Raw genomic sequence first — 16,608 nt, 5'->3', positions numbered from 1 at the left:
GCTAAGATTATTCCTAGATTAATTTTCCTTTTTTCTATTGTATTTTTATTTATTTATTATTACACTTTTAGGTAACATTCTGCATTTCTTTGGCTAACATAACACTATTCTTGCGCTCTTCTCCTCCACAGCTGCTCTGAGTCGTGTTATTGAGCCTTGTTCTTCTGGACCTTCCAGCGATCTTTGTCAGACTGGAGGAGTTTTTAGGATGCTAGCTGCGGCCGACTCAGCACCAGAGCGTTGTTTCCTCCATGGAGTAGTTTCACAGTTTGTTCTCTGTGCTTGGCCTCGTAGTAATTGGTTTCTGTCTTTCTTGCTGACAAATGTAGTTGGATCTTGCCAAACACCTTGGAGGGATTGTGTTTATGGGTTTTCACCACATCTTGGATTACTGCTGCGCTGTTCACCTGTGAGATCGTTCTTCACTCACCTGTTTGGAGCATCTGGTCTCCTCACTCATCGACGGCTCCGCTCCATCCTTCATTCCACCTGCTGTAAAACAGCATCTACTGTTAGATGTTGCTGGTGTCTGCTGACATCTGCTGTGTTTTCACTTCCACCAACACCTTTAGAGTGCACTCACCAGGGCGGTTGTGCCTGGTTTATTCTAGCATGTGTAAAACATTGGTGATTTATATTTTTGGAAAATTACAAGTTTATTCTAGCATGTGTAAAAAATTGGTGATTTATATTTTTGGAAAATTAGCAATGGAAAAAAAATGTAAATGTATTTTTCCCAGTACCTTCCTATTTTGCCTTTTCTCCACATGTGTCCTGGAGGCTGGAGTGAGAATATTTGACAAGATGTTTGTCTTTTTTTTTGTCAATCCCAAAACATGCGTGTCTGTTACGGCTGATGTGTTTGGTCTTTTGCCGAATGTTCAGACCATTGTTGTGCAGAAGTCTCGGTTTGTTCTGATTTTTGTTTTTAAAATTCATCAACAACACGGAACTGTGAGATGTCTGGTCGGACGTACTTGTCAAAACAGCGACGCAGACAGGAGTTCAGAGGCTGGGAGACAATATCAGGGTGGCATCTTCTCAACCTCTTATTACATTTGAAAATGAGTCTTTCTCTCAGTGCAGAGACATTGAGTCATCTTCCCTCAGTCTACTGTTTCAGCACTTGTGTGGCAACAGAGGTGCACGCAACCAAACAAGTCTCTATTAAAATGGTGTCATTTTTAACCCACAGTGCACCACTGCGCGTGATCCTAAGCCGTGATGTCTCACCAGGGATGGAGAGACTACCCAACGGCACGTCACTTTGTTTGTAACTGCCAGTTAATTTGTTTTGCAGTTTTGCATGTGTGGTAAACAACCCATGTCAGAAACAAAGAGTCAGAGCGCCTAATGTAACGTGAATCCACTGAACCACTGTGCTGTTGTGACCGCTCTGTCACAGGGTAGAAACGGAGGAATGTGTTTACAGTCAAGATATTATATATAATAATACTTTACACTATAACAATACATAGTAGTGGAGGTGATAAGGTAAGAAAAGGATGAACAGTTAAAACTGTTGAAATGCCAAAAGACGATTGATTGAAACACTGAAGAGCTGAGCAGCTCAGAGGAAGACAGAGAATAGAAGTCTGTTCAACGTCTTAGTACTGTTTACTGTTTCATTTTTTGTTGTTGTTGTAAAAAAAGCTCTCTGTTGCCAATAATATAACATTATCAAAATAGTAATTGTGTAAAACTGTTGAAAAACATATACAAATACATGTAGCTGAAATGAATAGAACTCCACTGAACCTTCCTTTCTACTGGTGTAGAAAGATAATGTGTTATATGGTGTTAAAAATCCAAGCTAATTCAAATGTTATTTCCTTGACTGAAAGAAAGCTTTGTGGTCACGTCTGAGTTTGGATTTCACCTGCAGAAAAAAACCACAAAAAAAAACCGACCGATACAGAGTGGTCCTTTGTCCTGGACATTTTCTTTTAATGTTCTGCTCCTGTCTACCAAATAATTGACACACATCTCTCCTTACACACATGCACCAAATGTTTCAGACAGGCAGCAGATTGTTCTTAGGCCTAACTGATGCAGGAGAGCTTTAAAAAAAGAAAGATTTTGAACACAGGCTTTCACAGGTCCTCAGAGACATTCTGTATTTGGATGTCAGAGCTAGTCACTGCTAAAAGGTTCCCCTCACTGTTTGTTTTGAAATTGGAGCATTGACCCATGTGTTGACCTCGTGACTCCTCTAATATCCACCACCAATCACAAAGAGCCAATGTCTAATTTACATGGTTTCAACCAATGGGAAGGAAACTGAAGTGAGAACCCACAGAGCTTTGACAACATTGTATCATGGGCTGTGTGTCACTGTGTGTCACTGTGTTTCACTGTGTGTCACTGTATGTCACTGCATGTCACTGTGTGTCACGGTGTGTCACTGTGTGTCACTGTATGTCACTGCGTGTCACTGTGTGTCACTGTGTGTCTCTGTGTGTCACTGTATGTCACTGTATGTCACTGTATGTCACTGCGTGTCACTGTATGTCACTGCGTGTCACTGTATGTCACTGTATGTCACTGCGTGTCACTGTGTGTCACTGTATGTCACTGCGTGTCACTGTATGTCACTGCGTGTCACTGTATGTCACTGTATGTCACTGTGTGTCCCTGCATGTCACTGTGTGTCACTGTGTGTCACTGTGTGTCACTGTATGTCACTGTGTGTCCCTGCATGTCACTGTGTGTCACTGTGTGTCCCTGTGTGTCACTGTATGTCACTGTGTGTAACTGTGTGTCACTGTATGTCACTGCGTGTCACTGTGTGTCACTGTATGTCACTGCATGTCACTGTGTGTCACTGTGTGTCCCTGTGTGTCACTGTATGTCACTGCGTGTCACTGTGTGTCACTGTGTGTCACTGTATGTCACTGCATGTCACTGTGTGTCACGGTGTGTCACTGTGTGTCACTGTATGTCACTGCGTGTCACTGTATGTCACTGCGTGTCACTGTGTGTCACTGTGTGTCACTGTGTGTCTCTGTGTGTCACTGTGTGTCACTGTATGTCACTGCATGTCACTGTGTGTCACGGTGTGTCACTGTGTGTCACTGTATGTCACTGTATGTGCTGGACACTGCCAGGTCTGCAATCAAACCCACTTCACCTCGACATGTGAGACAACTGCACTACCCACTGAGCAACGGCCACACCCGAAAGGCGCACTTCATATTTCCTTACAAGTCCTAGCCGTAGTAATGACACTGGAGCGTCTCTGAAGGTCAGAGATCTAAACAGAGCTTCACCGTGTTATTATGTTCTACCCTAAACAAACCTTTTCATGCCCTTGACATATATTTGAAACAAAACTTCGGCTTAGCAATTTTCCTGTAAGGGACACCACCCTCTCATGTCTTAACAAACATTCAATTAAGCCTGATGTGGTGCCATCACGGTCACATGACCTCAGAGCTGAGCTAACGATTTCATTCATGCTAACAACTAGCCTCTTGTTAATGTAGTCCAATGACCTAAACCACTGAGGTGAAGTCTGGACAAACACCAATAACCATCAGAACTGGAGAAGCCCTCCCCCCTCTGGACAGGAGGGGAAATGGCTTTCACTTTAAATCCAGTTGAAACGTATGATTGTTTAAAGAAATGAAGCCAACACCTGAAATGTTAGTGGAAAAATAATTTATCTGTGATTTATCAAATTAAATGTCAGTTCATGACTGTAAACTGTACATGTAATTACTGCTGATAGAGAGAGGTGGGGAGAGAGGGAGAGAGTGAAGGGGGAGTGAGAGCATCAGACAGAGAGAATCAGACAAAAAAAGACAGAGAGTCAACAATAAAGTACTTTGGATAATGAGTGGCTGCTTGTGAGGTACCACAGAGAAAAGAAAAACGACACTGTAATTAAAGCCTTTTTAACCCACTGTTGCACCGTAGATTATAGTGATCTGGAAAATGTTCACGTGGACTGAACTGCTTGTTAACCTCTCCGAAAACCATCGCGCTCGACATTTTAATCTCGGATGATGTGACTGTCTTTCTTTAGTCTAATACGACCAGTGTAATAATCCTTAGTTTGACACATTTAATGTTCAGCTAAGATTCTGCGTTGAGGACTGTATGGTTTGTGCTGATGTGCTGTCCTGCAGTGGGTGGATGGTCCAACAAACTCAGATAAAGTTATGTCCTAACATTAAACAGGATTTAATAGTGAAAAATGCATCAGTCAAAAATGAACATAGGACTTGAGTGAAAACAAACCCAGACAGGCAGAAACACAGACCTGACCATGTATAATCAACCAGGACACCAGGTGTGAGCAGTGAGACTAATGAGACGGAGCACAGGAAACAGGTGGAGGAGACAGGCCCAGAACACTGTGTTAACTCACAACAACCACTTGGTGAGCATGCCTTCTTAACTCCTTCTGTCACTGGGAGCTGGCCAGAGAGTGTTTATTTTTAGGATTGCTGACCCACTGTTTAGTGGCAGTGGTGGAATTTTCTAACCAGGCTGAGAGCGAGGAGAACTCAAACTGAAATCCAGAGGAGTGACCAAGGAACACTCGATGTGTTTTTTTTTTCTGGGCAGGGCTGTGACCTGACGTCTGTAGCTGGTGATGGAGGCCAGGACTGACTGACGAAGATGACGAGGGAGGAAGGTACTGACTGAGACAAAGACACGTGATAGGTTGTCCTGACTGGGAACTCTGGGTTAACCTGGAAAACCTGAAAAATCAGAAGAATTTGGACAAGAGTGTCATGGTGTTGAAGGTGTTTGTCTGCAGTGCTTAAATGAGTCCCTGAAGGCATCACGACGTAGACTTGACCTCCTGTAACTGTGGTTATTGCCACATTATTGTGTCCCATATCTTGACTCTCTGCCCAGATCCACTACTTCCTGTCGTCCCGTGTCCAGGAAACCCACCTTGGTGTTCGTCTACGATGTTAACGATGTTTTCCACTCGGGTCTTGTTAGCGTTTCCAGACCTGTGTTCCTGCTACCTTTGGTTCCAGACCAGCTCCAGAAGTCTGACCTCCTTTGACATTATTTGTTCTGGGATTTAAAAAGAATGTTTTTAAATCCATCTGATGTCAGCGTTGTGTGGTTGAGGTCAGACTAATGGACACAGTCTTACAGTGACTAAGGCTGGGTTTAATGTTTGAATCTGTGATTGTCATTCAAGTTGGACTCATCATCTTAGGAATTTGGTCAGTCCATAATCCAGACTTTGGTAATGAGATCTCTGTGTTTTAGTTTCCATGTCTGTTTGTAGCTACCTCTGCGTTCTCCCACAGTCTCAAACACACAGTGTTGGGTTAATTGATCCCTCCTGATTGACCATATGTATCAGTGTGAGCGTGCATGCTGGTTTGTTGTGATGATGAGCTGTAGAACTGGGCAGTCCACGACACACGGACCACATCCAGCCTGAGTCATAACAAGGTCAAAACAATGTGTGACAAAAAAAGTAAAACTGCAGGACCTTTATTTTGAAGGCACTATTTTCTAAGATTTAAGATCAAGACCCTTAAGTAAAGCTGAACGCTTTTTGAGCCCAGAACCGATGATGTAAGACTGGAGTTGATCTGACAAACGTATAGTCTTCGCAAGAAAGACAATTACACATTTGACAGGAGGATAACAGTGATCTTGCAGACTGTATTTAAAGGATTAAATCAGCTTTACAAGCGAGACATGAGATCGCGGCGGCAGAAGAGTGTTACCAAACCCTGAGAGATGGACAAACAGCGACAGAGCCAGTGTATTTCTGATGTTCGGCCTCCAATTCCATATCCATCTTCTCTGCTCTTTATTTCCTCACCAAAGTTTTTCTCTTGACATGAAAATTTGTTTCAAAAATCCATAACTACTATAAACTCTTATTTAAAGGAGAAAAAACACCAGGAACACCCTTTGGTATTTAAAGATATTCAAATCAAAGTGAACATCATCATCAATACAACCTCCACGTTGGCTCAGTGTTTTCACTCTACTGTGATGTATGTACATGCACACAAAAATGGACAAGGCAGGTCTAACAGTCTTTATTTTATTTCACAAATAGAATTTCAACCTTTATTTAGACAATATGTGTATAAAATGTCAACATTTAAAAAAGACAAAAGTTTGTACTGGAATGTACAGTATTAAAAACTTTCTCTACAGGGTTTGGGGCCGACCAGAAGAAGCAACTGTTAATCATTAGTGATAATAATAACTCTCTGTGACTATCTTACTGACAGTCGATGTTTTTGTGAAGTACTTTTGGTCTTTAATCATTAGTTTTAAGTAATATTCAATAAAACATGATATCGACTTGAAACTCATAATTCAAAGTAATGTCTGATCTCACTCCGACTCTAAACTGACACATTCTTTATCCTTTTCTGAATAATGGTACGTAATGAGACAATTTCTACCTCGGGATGAAGACCGTTGACTTTCAGGTCATTAAAATGTTTCAGAGAATATTAATCTACTGACAAGTGACTTATTTTTCATCAATTAGTCCTAAACCCGGCTGTGATGCCACCTACTGGGCATCAGTCCTGCCAACACAGTTTCTTCCCAGATCATTTCATCCATTTCCTGAGGTTAGCTTTAACAGATAGCAGTTGTAATACAGGCTGCTAATAGAAATGAATTGGCCTTAAAAAGACTCCCCTCAGTGAATTAGCAGTTAGCATGTTTAAGCGACCAATCAAAAAGGGCTCTTCCAACCAGTTAAGGCAGTGGGATCAAAGACCAAGCCATTATTTTGGAGGCGTTTCTTCTTTTTCTTTTTCCTGTGCTCCGACACAGCCATGCTTCGACTGACCTTTGCTCTCTCTTTGGGTCACTTATCTCTAATCTGTATTTTAGTGCTGGAGTGCATGATATGTTTTTACAGCTTTATATTTGCAACTTACCTCTCAGTAAACTAGGGTAACTACTTCAACAGCTTCTCTAGAGTTCGCTCAGAGACATCTCTATGGATGTTTGTTTTTTATCATACAATATACAATAAGTTAAAATAGCATTAAACTTTTAATATTTCTTTTCTGTTTTTCTTTCTGTCTTTACTCCCCTGTCATTCTCAACACCACGTTTTCCCACAATCAAACGCACGTGGGCGTAACCAGACACTCACAAACCGTGTAAGCGTCGATGCCGTTTTGCCCATTTACCATTTGAGTGGGACATGAATAGTGTTGAGAGCTGGGTCTTTGGGTGTCTGGGTCATGGTTAGTGATGAGAACCTGGATCATGCCCCGGTGCTATTGGCCCAGGTAGGGAAGGAATCCAAATCAAACATCGCTCTGCCCCAGCTGTTGATGGCTAATGTGATGCACAGGATTCCAATGATGTTCATGACAAATCCTGTCCTGGCCTGGAAGTAGAACATGTAGAAAAGCAGCAGGGTCAGTTTTTAAAAAGTACTAAGTACTTAGTGAGTCAACAGAAGGTGCTGTGGTAGAGGAGAACAACAAGTGTGTGTTGCATCTGCCTGCATTATCTAACTGAGGATAAAAGTTGTGCAAAAATACCTCAAGATAAACCATACGTTACTGAAAAGATAACGCACTAAAGGTAAAAACAAAAGGCTCCAGTTGGCTGAGAAACAAAATAAAGATTAACCAAAAACAATGATAACTGAAGGCCATGATCAGGTGGTTTATCCCTCCTGTTCAACAGAGTTGGGGCAGCTGAGGTGGAGGGGGGGGGATGGGGGGGTAATCAACATTGAACTTCACCCTCACATGGTGATAAGGCTGTATGGTGTTATTAACACCCAGATGGAACTGATGGATTTGGGTAACGTGACACCAAAACCACTGCCACACTCACCATGTCAGAGACTTTGAGGTAGCCGTAGGAGAAAACGATGGCGTTGGGTGGTGTAGCCACTGGGAGCATGAAGGCAAACGAAGCGCTGAGAGTACACGGCACCATGACATACAGAGGGTTCATCTGGATGGACTGGGACTGTCAACAGAAGAAAGAGACGTTAGGTGTCGTAGCGGTGGAACTCCCAGTTGTCCTGTTGAAGGATTGAAGTCCACCTAGTCCTGGCATCAGAAAACTACGGCCTGTTTGACTTTTTAATCTGGCCTGCCAAATGTGTCCAAATTGTGTTTTTATTTTTATTATTAGTAGTATTAGTATTGTACTTCTACCTTTTCCCTGCAATGCCCATATTTCCCCCAATAGATGGCGTAGAAAAAGTTAAAAACATTTTAGCATTTTAGCCGTCGTGCATGACTTTTATGTCATTTATCTCAGTTCACATGAACGCTCCATCAATCTGCTCCTGACCCCGCCCCTGGTCAAATCTTAGGACCCATTGTGGCCCACATCTAGTGGTTCAGGAAGCGGACTTGGGTAAGGGAGGTTTAAGGTTCAAGTCCACCAGCTGCCAAGTTACCACTGAGGTGCTCTGAGCATGGCACGGTCTCCACACACTGCTCCCCGGCTGCCCACTGTTCACTTTGGTGATGGGTTAAAAGCAGAGGTCAGAGGTCACATTTGGTTGTGTGCAGTTGAGTCCACTTTCCTTTCTTCCCTAATAGGGTCGGCTTGATCTGATACTGGGGATCGGTATCAGTCAAAGAATGACTATTCAGCCTTCCCTGGTCTTTAGTCCCACGTTGGGTTGTGACAGTGAGAGGATGTTGAATAAAAGACCCATTCCATTATAATGGGGAGGGGCTTCTTGGCATTAACATTTTCTCTTTAGACAACAGACAGTGCCAGGCTACAGAACTATGGACGGAACCTCAAACTTCAGGTTTCCAATAGACAAATCCCAGCTATAACACTATGAACAACCCTGAAACTGTGATGCAGACTGAATGCAGATTCATTATTTGATCAGAAAAAACAAAATGTTTTGGGGCATGAAAGGGTCGTTGTAGAAACCACACGATCATCTTGTATCAGGCCGAAGCAGACAAAGGTGTTGGTCTTTGTTTTGTTGCCCAAATGGAAACAAACCAGGGCAAAAGTGGAGTCACAGCTTCCATCTTTGACTTCATCCCAGGTGTAACTGAGCAGCAGCAGCAGTTACATCTTCCTCTTTTCACATAACACCACTTTGTAGCAGCCACTTGGCTTCGGCCGGAGTAAATCCTTGTGTGAATGACCCTTCTTTCCACTGTCTGAGCGAAGCAGACAAAGTCCTCGCATTCTTCAGCATCTAGCATTCAGGCTGAATTGCTGTGTTTGGCAGGGTCTCAATGGAAGGAGGGGCCCCTGGGGGTAAGAGCACTGAACACATTCAGTCCTAATGGCCAGGAGAGACGGGAGCCTCAACAAGTGGTGCAAATGTGGGAGAGGTTTCATTGCTGCTTTCTGATTGGTGGAATTGGTTTAAAATAAAAATACAACCATATAAAGATAAAACAGAGCCTAACCATAGCTAGAGCTATAACCTTGGATCAAACATGGCTGATGTGCTTCCCCCCCCCCCCCCCCACAGTGAAAATGAGTTTGACACCCCTGATGTGGAGAGTAATCTGCGTCTTTAACTGTTTCCCCTGTTAAATGAGGGTTGTTCCCTGAAGGACTCTCTCTTAATCACTGGTTTCTTAACGTTTTAATCTTCTGAAATGCATTTCTCTCTTGTTCTCTCTGTATAATAACGTACCATGGAGGCCAGGACAGGTAGGAACAGCGTTGCAGTTGCCACATTACTTGTGCACTCCGTAAAGGTAGCAATCAGCAGACACAAAATCATAGCAATTGCCCAGGGAGGGATAGTTTGCAGGGGAGTCATTTGGTCACCCATCCATTTAGAAAGTCCTGATTCCTGAGGAGACATACGGTACATGACGAGGACATGAAGAGACAGACGCTAATGTTTTAGATAAGCACAGTTCAATTACAGTAATATTAATGTAACGGAGGTTGGATGAAGCTTCATCTGTAGCATAGCCTTGAGGTAAATATGTTTTAGGGTAAAAAAAAATCTGCTATTTTCCTTTAAAAAAAGTGATACAAAATCAATTGTACACTTCATTTTTGATATTTTGCCAATAGATAAATCCAAAAAACTGGCTATAATCTATTATTTCCTTGTTTAATCTAGGCCAACTCTCTACTCTCTCTAGCCCCGATGCAGGATTAGGAAGAGTCTTCAGCATGTCCATGTCACATTCAATCACTTGGACGTGTGTCTCATCTCTGGTTTTTAAAACAACGTCACAGCTTACTTCACTGCCTTTGGCCAAAGCAAAGCCACCCCCCAGAAGAAGCACAATCCCCCAGGGTAACTTCTTCTGGGCAATTTTCCAGGTCAGCAGAGGTGGAGTTGCATCAGTGGAGTGAGGTACTACAAAAACAAACAGTGACAAACATACTTTAGGTTATCAGGAAACAAACTACACCACCTCAAACCTGGAGAGACTATCAGTACTACATCAGTACTACATCAGTACTACATCAGTACTACATCAGTACTACATCAGTACTACATCAGTACTACATCAGTACTACATCAGTACTAAATCAGTACTACATCAGTACTTCTGAATGATAGGACATGGACAACAGTTCATTCTCTGCTCACAGTAAATGGATCTGATTCAAAATACATGCATTTAATCTTGATTGAGTGTTTTAGAAAAAAAAAAACGTCTTTAATGACTGGACCAACGTGGACATCGTGGATGGTTCAATGACAGTATCATTAGAAACACATTATAACTCTCTGAATACTAGCTCTACCTGGGTATGAGGCTACATTCTAACCAGTGAAGTTCTAGACCTCGTTTAGCATTTGATGTTCAACAAACCCATTTTTAAACTGTTTCTAGGTTTAGTTCCTGAGTAGAAGTTTTTCTTTTTTGTTTTTCTCTGTCTCTTTCAGTCAGTAGATTCATGTTATTCGTCAAACTTGCGATTGGTGATTACTGTATTTGTCTTACTAGATCTACAGTATTTGGGATAATGTCTCACTTGTGTCAAAACTCCAAGTCCTCCATGATGTGCAGCGCGGTGGTTTAGAGGGCAGAACAAAGAGCAGCACAGCAATGAAGATTGCCACGGTGGCGTCTGTCACGTACCTGAGAAGCACAGCATTCACAGAACATTAAAGTGTAGTCCTGTCTCTGGTGACGTGAGTGTTAAGATTGAAAGCAGTAATAAAGGATTTTGTACAAACTCTGCGCTGGAGTTGAAGATATGTGTCGCCCAGCCGTCGACGAAGCCCGGGTCCCTGGTGAACCACAGCAAAACCAGCAAAATGAAGAGAGCCAGCACATTGATCTCACCAAAAGACATGGGCCCCAGCATTCGGTGCTGCTCACGGATCACGTTGTAGGCGGCGATTTCCTTCTCAGTCTTCACAGATCCACAGCCCAACGTCTTCCTGAAGCTGGAAATAGAAATTACACAGAAACAGGGATTAAGAAAAACTAAAAACTAACAGGAGGTTTCTTTCTTTACATTTGGGAGTATTGCTCTGTTAATCATCAGTAAATCTATTTGGTATTTTTAATTAAATAAAGTAAATACCTTGCAAAGAAACATCAATATTTAAAATAGTTCAAATGTAGCACAAATTACCCAAACATTTGTATGAAAATGTAAAGTTAAGCTCACTTAAATCCCATGAAGACAAACTGGAGCCAGAACCAGGCTAGTATTAGCATTAGCACCATGTTTGGGAAGGCGAAGCCGAACCAGGAGGCAAAATTAATCACATCTCCATTGTCAGGAAACAGTCTAAAAAAACATAACAAATAAGAATGAAATGTGCTGCCAAACAACATGAAACGGTGGTGTCTGTCAGAATACCAAGTCACTCACTGGTTCATCTGGCCCTTCAGCACCAGATTGGGTCCAGTCCCCGTCAGAGTGGCAGTGCCACCAATGCTGGCAGCATAGCAGACACACAGAGTCATTCCTTTACACATGGTTTTCCTCTCGGCCGCCTCTTTCATCTTGGCAGCCTCTGTTGCAGCGTCTAAGAATGTTATCACCACCGGACCTTTAAGACAACAGATGACATTAGTCTCCTCTTATTAGAGGAGGACTGAAGAAAACCTGTTGGAGAGTTCTAGATCAGGCATGTATTATCATTATACTTCTGCCTTTTCCCTGCAATACCCATGTTTCCCCCAGATGGAGTAGAAAATGAAAGAACATTTTAGCATTCTAGCCTTTATGCATGACTTTTATCTTAGTTCACACGAACGCTCCTTCTATCGGCTTCTGACTCGGCCCCGCATGTTCAATTTTAGGACAATTGTGTCTCGCGAGCCTGTTCTAGAAACTTTTCTGCGCTATCGTTTGCTGCTCATTATTGTGGAGCAGCTGTGGTCAACTCTGGCCACTTGGACATGGTCCATCATCACCTTGTGTTTCACTTGGTTTCTCCGTCTGTTTGTCATCGACCTCTGGTGGTGAGAGCTGCTCCTCTGAGCCGTGGGTTTGAGAAGCATCGTCTTTACTGTTGTTCAGCTGCTGCAGCACTGCTTGAACGATGGGTACCATCATGGCCGTGGTGGCAGTGTTGCTGATCCACATGGACAGAAAGGCTGTTACGCTCATGAAGCCCAACATCAACCTGCAGCCAGAGGAAAATCAAGTTAGTCTTAGATAGAAATAACATGAACGCGTGCCATAAAGATGAAGCCTTTTTTTATGACCTACTTATGTTTATGAGTCTGAGCTGATTAGATAGAGTATGGAATGAAAATATTGACACTCCTAAGGTGTCTCCCTGAGCGATAAAAGACGTAGTTACTCCTGGTTATGTTTGGAGATACAACAACAGTGTTTTCATGTATCTTTCAGCTGTTCCCTGCAGGGGTCGCTACAGTGGACCATCTACCTCCAGCTCACTTGGCTACTGCAGGGGTCGCCACAGTGGACCATCTACCTCCAGCTCACCCTATCGCCCAGGGCTGCACGATTATGGCAAAAATCATAATCACAATTATTTTTATTTATATTAAAATCCAAAAAGAAACATTTATTTATGGATTTTGGGTTTGACTTCTGTGTTCCGCCGGTTACTCAATTTTCCTGAGGGCCTTGAACGCACCGTGGTGTAGTAGGCACTTTGATCAGCATTATCTTATTGTTCATTTGTGTTGGTGAGAGTTGAGAAAAGGGTCATTATTATGTGAAAAACTACTGTATGCTGATGTTATGGTAACAACAATTTACAAAACTGTACCTTTTTATTATCAGAATCTTAATGTTATTGTGTTGTATATTTCATTCTGTAATGATTTTGTATAATTGTACTATTCTATTGTCTTATCGTTACAAGAAAGAGCCCAGGTTGAGTTTTATCAAACTGTTCATGAAGACCTGAAGTAATAAACTTACAGAGCTGGACGCACACCGACGAACAGCAGCACCCTCAGGGCGATCCGTTTGTGCAGGTTCCAGTGCTCCACTGCGACAGCCACCATCAGTCCACCGACGAACAGCAGGTTAGTGTCCTTGAGGTACTGCATACACACCTAAATGAACAGGTGAACAATGAGTGGGAACTCTGACGCTCACCAAACTGTGTACAGTCTCCTCTGAACTCTGTTGACTTACATCTTTGGACTGCATTATTCCAAACAAAGGGAAGAGAAGTGCTGGTAAAAGTGCTGTTACTGCCAGAGGCAGGACTTCTGTACACCAGTACACCGCCATCAAGATGATCACATAGGCACATTCTGCCTCCTGTATGAGAAACAACACATGTCGATCATCCTGTCAATATAAGGGAGATTTTCCACTTATCACTCATGTCCCAATCCACCTCAGGGGTGTGTCATCTTTTCATTACTGAATCAATGTCTTTGGAGTTCAATTCCTGTTTAATTTGAAGTTATGAAATACTGTGTTGGGACATCAGTACCTGGTCTATATAATGTATAATAGTCCTTGTGTACTTTGCTAACTGATACCCACTTCCAAACGTAGTATCAAGACCAAGTATAGTACCTGGTACTGTGTACATACAGTATGTCATGTCCATTATGGGAACTCCAACCTGAGGTGATTACCCTTTTAGAGACCAATTAACTGCTGCTTCCAGATTGTACTTAACAGTAAGATTGTTAACCACAGTGTGTATAAGAAAGCTGTCAAAACAGATCAAAGTTCATAAGGAATTGGCTAATGTTAATGGATGACTCAAAAGGTCACAAATGAGTGATGCATTGACTGATAACAGCTGTAGGAGCTGAATCCACTGGTGTCGTGCTGTCAATAATATCATGTGATAACACTGTTTAAAATGTCATCAGACCAGACTGTCCTGTGCATGAACCCTGGTCCTCACATACACACTGCACATTACAGCGTTCTTCTTTTAATGATTTCAGTACGGCCCCTCACCTCCACACACACACACACACACACACACAAACACAAGACAATTGTATTTATTTATTTATGTGAGTAATACACAGGTATTTTTATTCAGGGTAGTAAGTATTTAAGGACGTTAACGTTGTCACTGAAATTATATATTGCTTTACAAAACCTAAAGATGTCATGATCACAATTCTTATCCCTCTTAAAATTGTATTATGTTAGTGATTCTACTAATGCTCAACATTTGAGTTATAAAGAAGAGCAGGAACAGGATATACAGTGACCAAAACTTACACTTAGGAGTCATAGTGAAGGGCAAACAGTTCCAAAAAAACTACACAAACGGAGGAAAGTGAATGTAGCACAATCCAATGAATGGCGTACAACAGGGAATGTTAACAAAGCAGCGTCTTCTGCGTTCAGTGCAGCGTGATAGTGAACTAGTTACCATCTAAATTAGTTTTAGCGCTGTACGTTTGAATGAGGAAACAACTTTCTTTATAAATTAAATTGAGTTGACGACGTAATCATAAAATGCTGTAGGTCGAGGACGCTGTAAACTGAGCAGCCCCTGGATACTTGTACTTGTACTTGTACTTGTACTTGAACAAGTATCCAGCGATGCAACACTATAACATATGTACTATAACATTAACTACAACCAGGGTTGCACTGTTTATCCCAGGCTGTGGGTTTTCTTACTACAGTTCAGTTTTATTTTTCCTCATGGTTGGAATATTAAAGTAGGTGAACTATAAGCACCCTGGATGATTTGGCTGAGACGTGAAAATATAGACTATCCCAGTCCAGTGCAGTCTGTTATAGAGCAAAAAGATCAATCCTCTAAAATTGACCTTAGGGTTCAACCTGACTGTTTAAATGGCTTCAAATTTCTTGTAAATTAAAGAAAAAAGCCCAAATAGAACAATTGTTCTTAAATCAAATTTAAATCCAAACAAATCAAACCACTCAGCTTTTACTAATATTAGCAAGTAATATAAAAACACAACTTCCGACTGCGTGGCTCCTCATCGGTCCACGGACCATCTTTTCTCAGTAACACTAATGCAGGCATGTGCTGTGTCCTCGTCTGCCCATTGTCTGTGCTGTGAACTCGTCCACACGGCGTCACACACGCAAAAGTTCCCACGCTGGACGCGAGTGTTAACAACAATGAGTTAAAATAACAGGAGAGTTGTGCAGCAGCAGCAGCAGCAGCAGCAGCAGCAGCCACGGGCTACACTGCTTCAGTCCCACTGCGTTGTGCGCAACAGGTGCAAACTGCACAAAAACGATGACAGCCTAAAACCTGAACTTCTTCAGAGCTGTCCTCTGTCAGTGGACCACTGGGTTTGACGAAGACTTCAGCGCCTTTGTTCGTTCAAAGTTTCCGCAATTGATGAATAGAACAGCAACAATGTTATTTAAAATGTGAGGAGATTCCTAATTAAAATTACAAGTAGCTCCAGAGACATTAACTTGGTCTAATTGCATCAGCGCGTTCATTAAAAAAAAAAACGAAAAAAAAAACCCAAAACGTGTGTGAACGTGGACCTACCGGTGTGCCAATGATGAGAGGTAAAGGCAGCAAAAGAAACGGAGCGGAGAAGAGGATGAAATAGTTCTTCACAGAGAGGAGATATTTGACGAACGCTGCCATCCTGCAGCAGGAAGAACAGAGCAGGAAAGGACGCTGAGGATTCATGGACCAGATGTAATGAAATAAAAAGACATTGCGACTTTACTTTACTTTAAAATTCGTGTATGTTTTGTAAATGAGAAAAAAGGTGTAACAGAAAGAAAGGCTTCAAGATGAAAAGGTAACATTCCACCTGAGACAGCAGTGAGATCTGCTGTGACGTGTGATTCACAGACAGTAGCCGAAAGGCAGAGGGGGAAAAAAATCATTTGGATCCAAATTAATTTGATAATGTTCTTTTTTAATGTGATTTGTCCAATTAAAGATAGTAAAGATAAAGATATTAAAGATAGAACAGTAAAGCTGTTGAACTACTTAAAAACAAAACAAAAATTCGCCATACTAATTCGTTATTTTTAATTACATATGAAGGTTATTTTAGGCCCAAGTAAAAGAAAAGTTTTGGGAAGTCTTTGCTTTTATTTATTTATTTACGTATTTATTTTGTAACGCACACCAGTGAAGTGGAAAGGAGACCGAAGGAAAGTCAAATGAAACATCGAAATTCAAACACATCCCATTATGTGCACAACAAGTGACATATCTTGATAAATAAATAAATGTATGCATGTAGTTTGACCTGCTCTGTCCTGAAGGTCTTAAACCAAGGAAATACAGAT

General features: G+C 41.9%; 1 protein-coding gene across 1 annotated transcript; it reads right to left on the bottom strand.

The window, feature by feature from the left end:
* Nucleotides 1-7,048: 7,048 nt before the first annotated feature.
* Nucleotides 7,049-15,982, bottom strand: slc13a5b (solute carrier family 13 member 5b). Its single transcript, XM_008309372.3, has 12 exons — nt 15,848-15,982; nt 13,522-13,650; nt 13,303-13,439; nt 12,321-12,532; nt 11,773-11,953; nt 11,566-11,688; nt 11,126-11,338; nt 10,921-11,027; nt 10,176-10,294; nt 9,611-9,772; nt 7,813-7,950; nt 7,049-7,354 (listed from the first exon to the last, which is right to left on the bottom strand). The coding sequence occupies exons 1-12, from the start codon at nt 15,947-15,949 to the stop codon at nt 7,229-7,231; spliced, it is 1,749 nt and encodes a 582-aa protein (XP_008307594.1). The 5' UTR covers nt 15,950-15,982; the 3' UTR covers nt 7,049-7,228.
* Nucleotides 15,983-16,608: the final 626 nt, after the last annotated feature.

Source organism: Cynoglossus semilaevis, chromosome 4 (genome assembly GCF_000523025.1).
Source record: "Cynoglossus semilaevis isolate Cse_v1.0 chromosome 4, Cse_v1.0, whole genome shotgun sequence".
Taxonomy (NCBI): Eukaryota; Metazoa; Chordata; class Actinopteri; order Pleuronectiformes; family Cynoglossidae; genus Cynoglossus; species Cynoglossus semilaevis.
The sequence above is the reverse complement of the archived record's forward strand: the minus strand, read 5'-3'. Positions and strand labels throughout refer to the sequence as shown.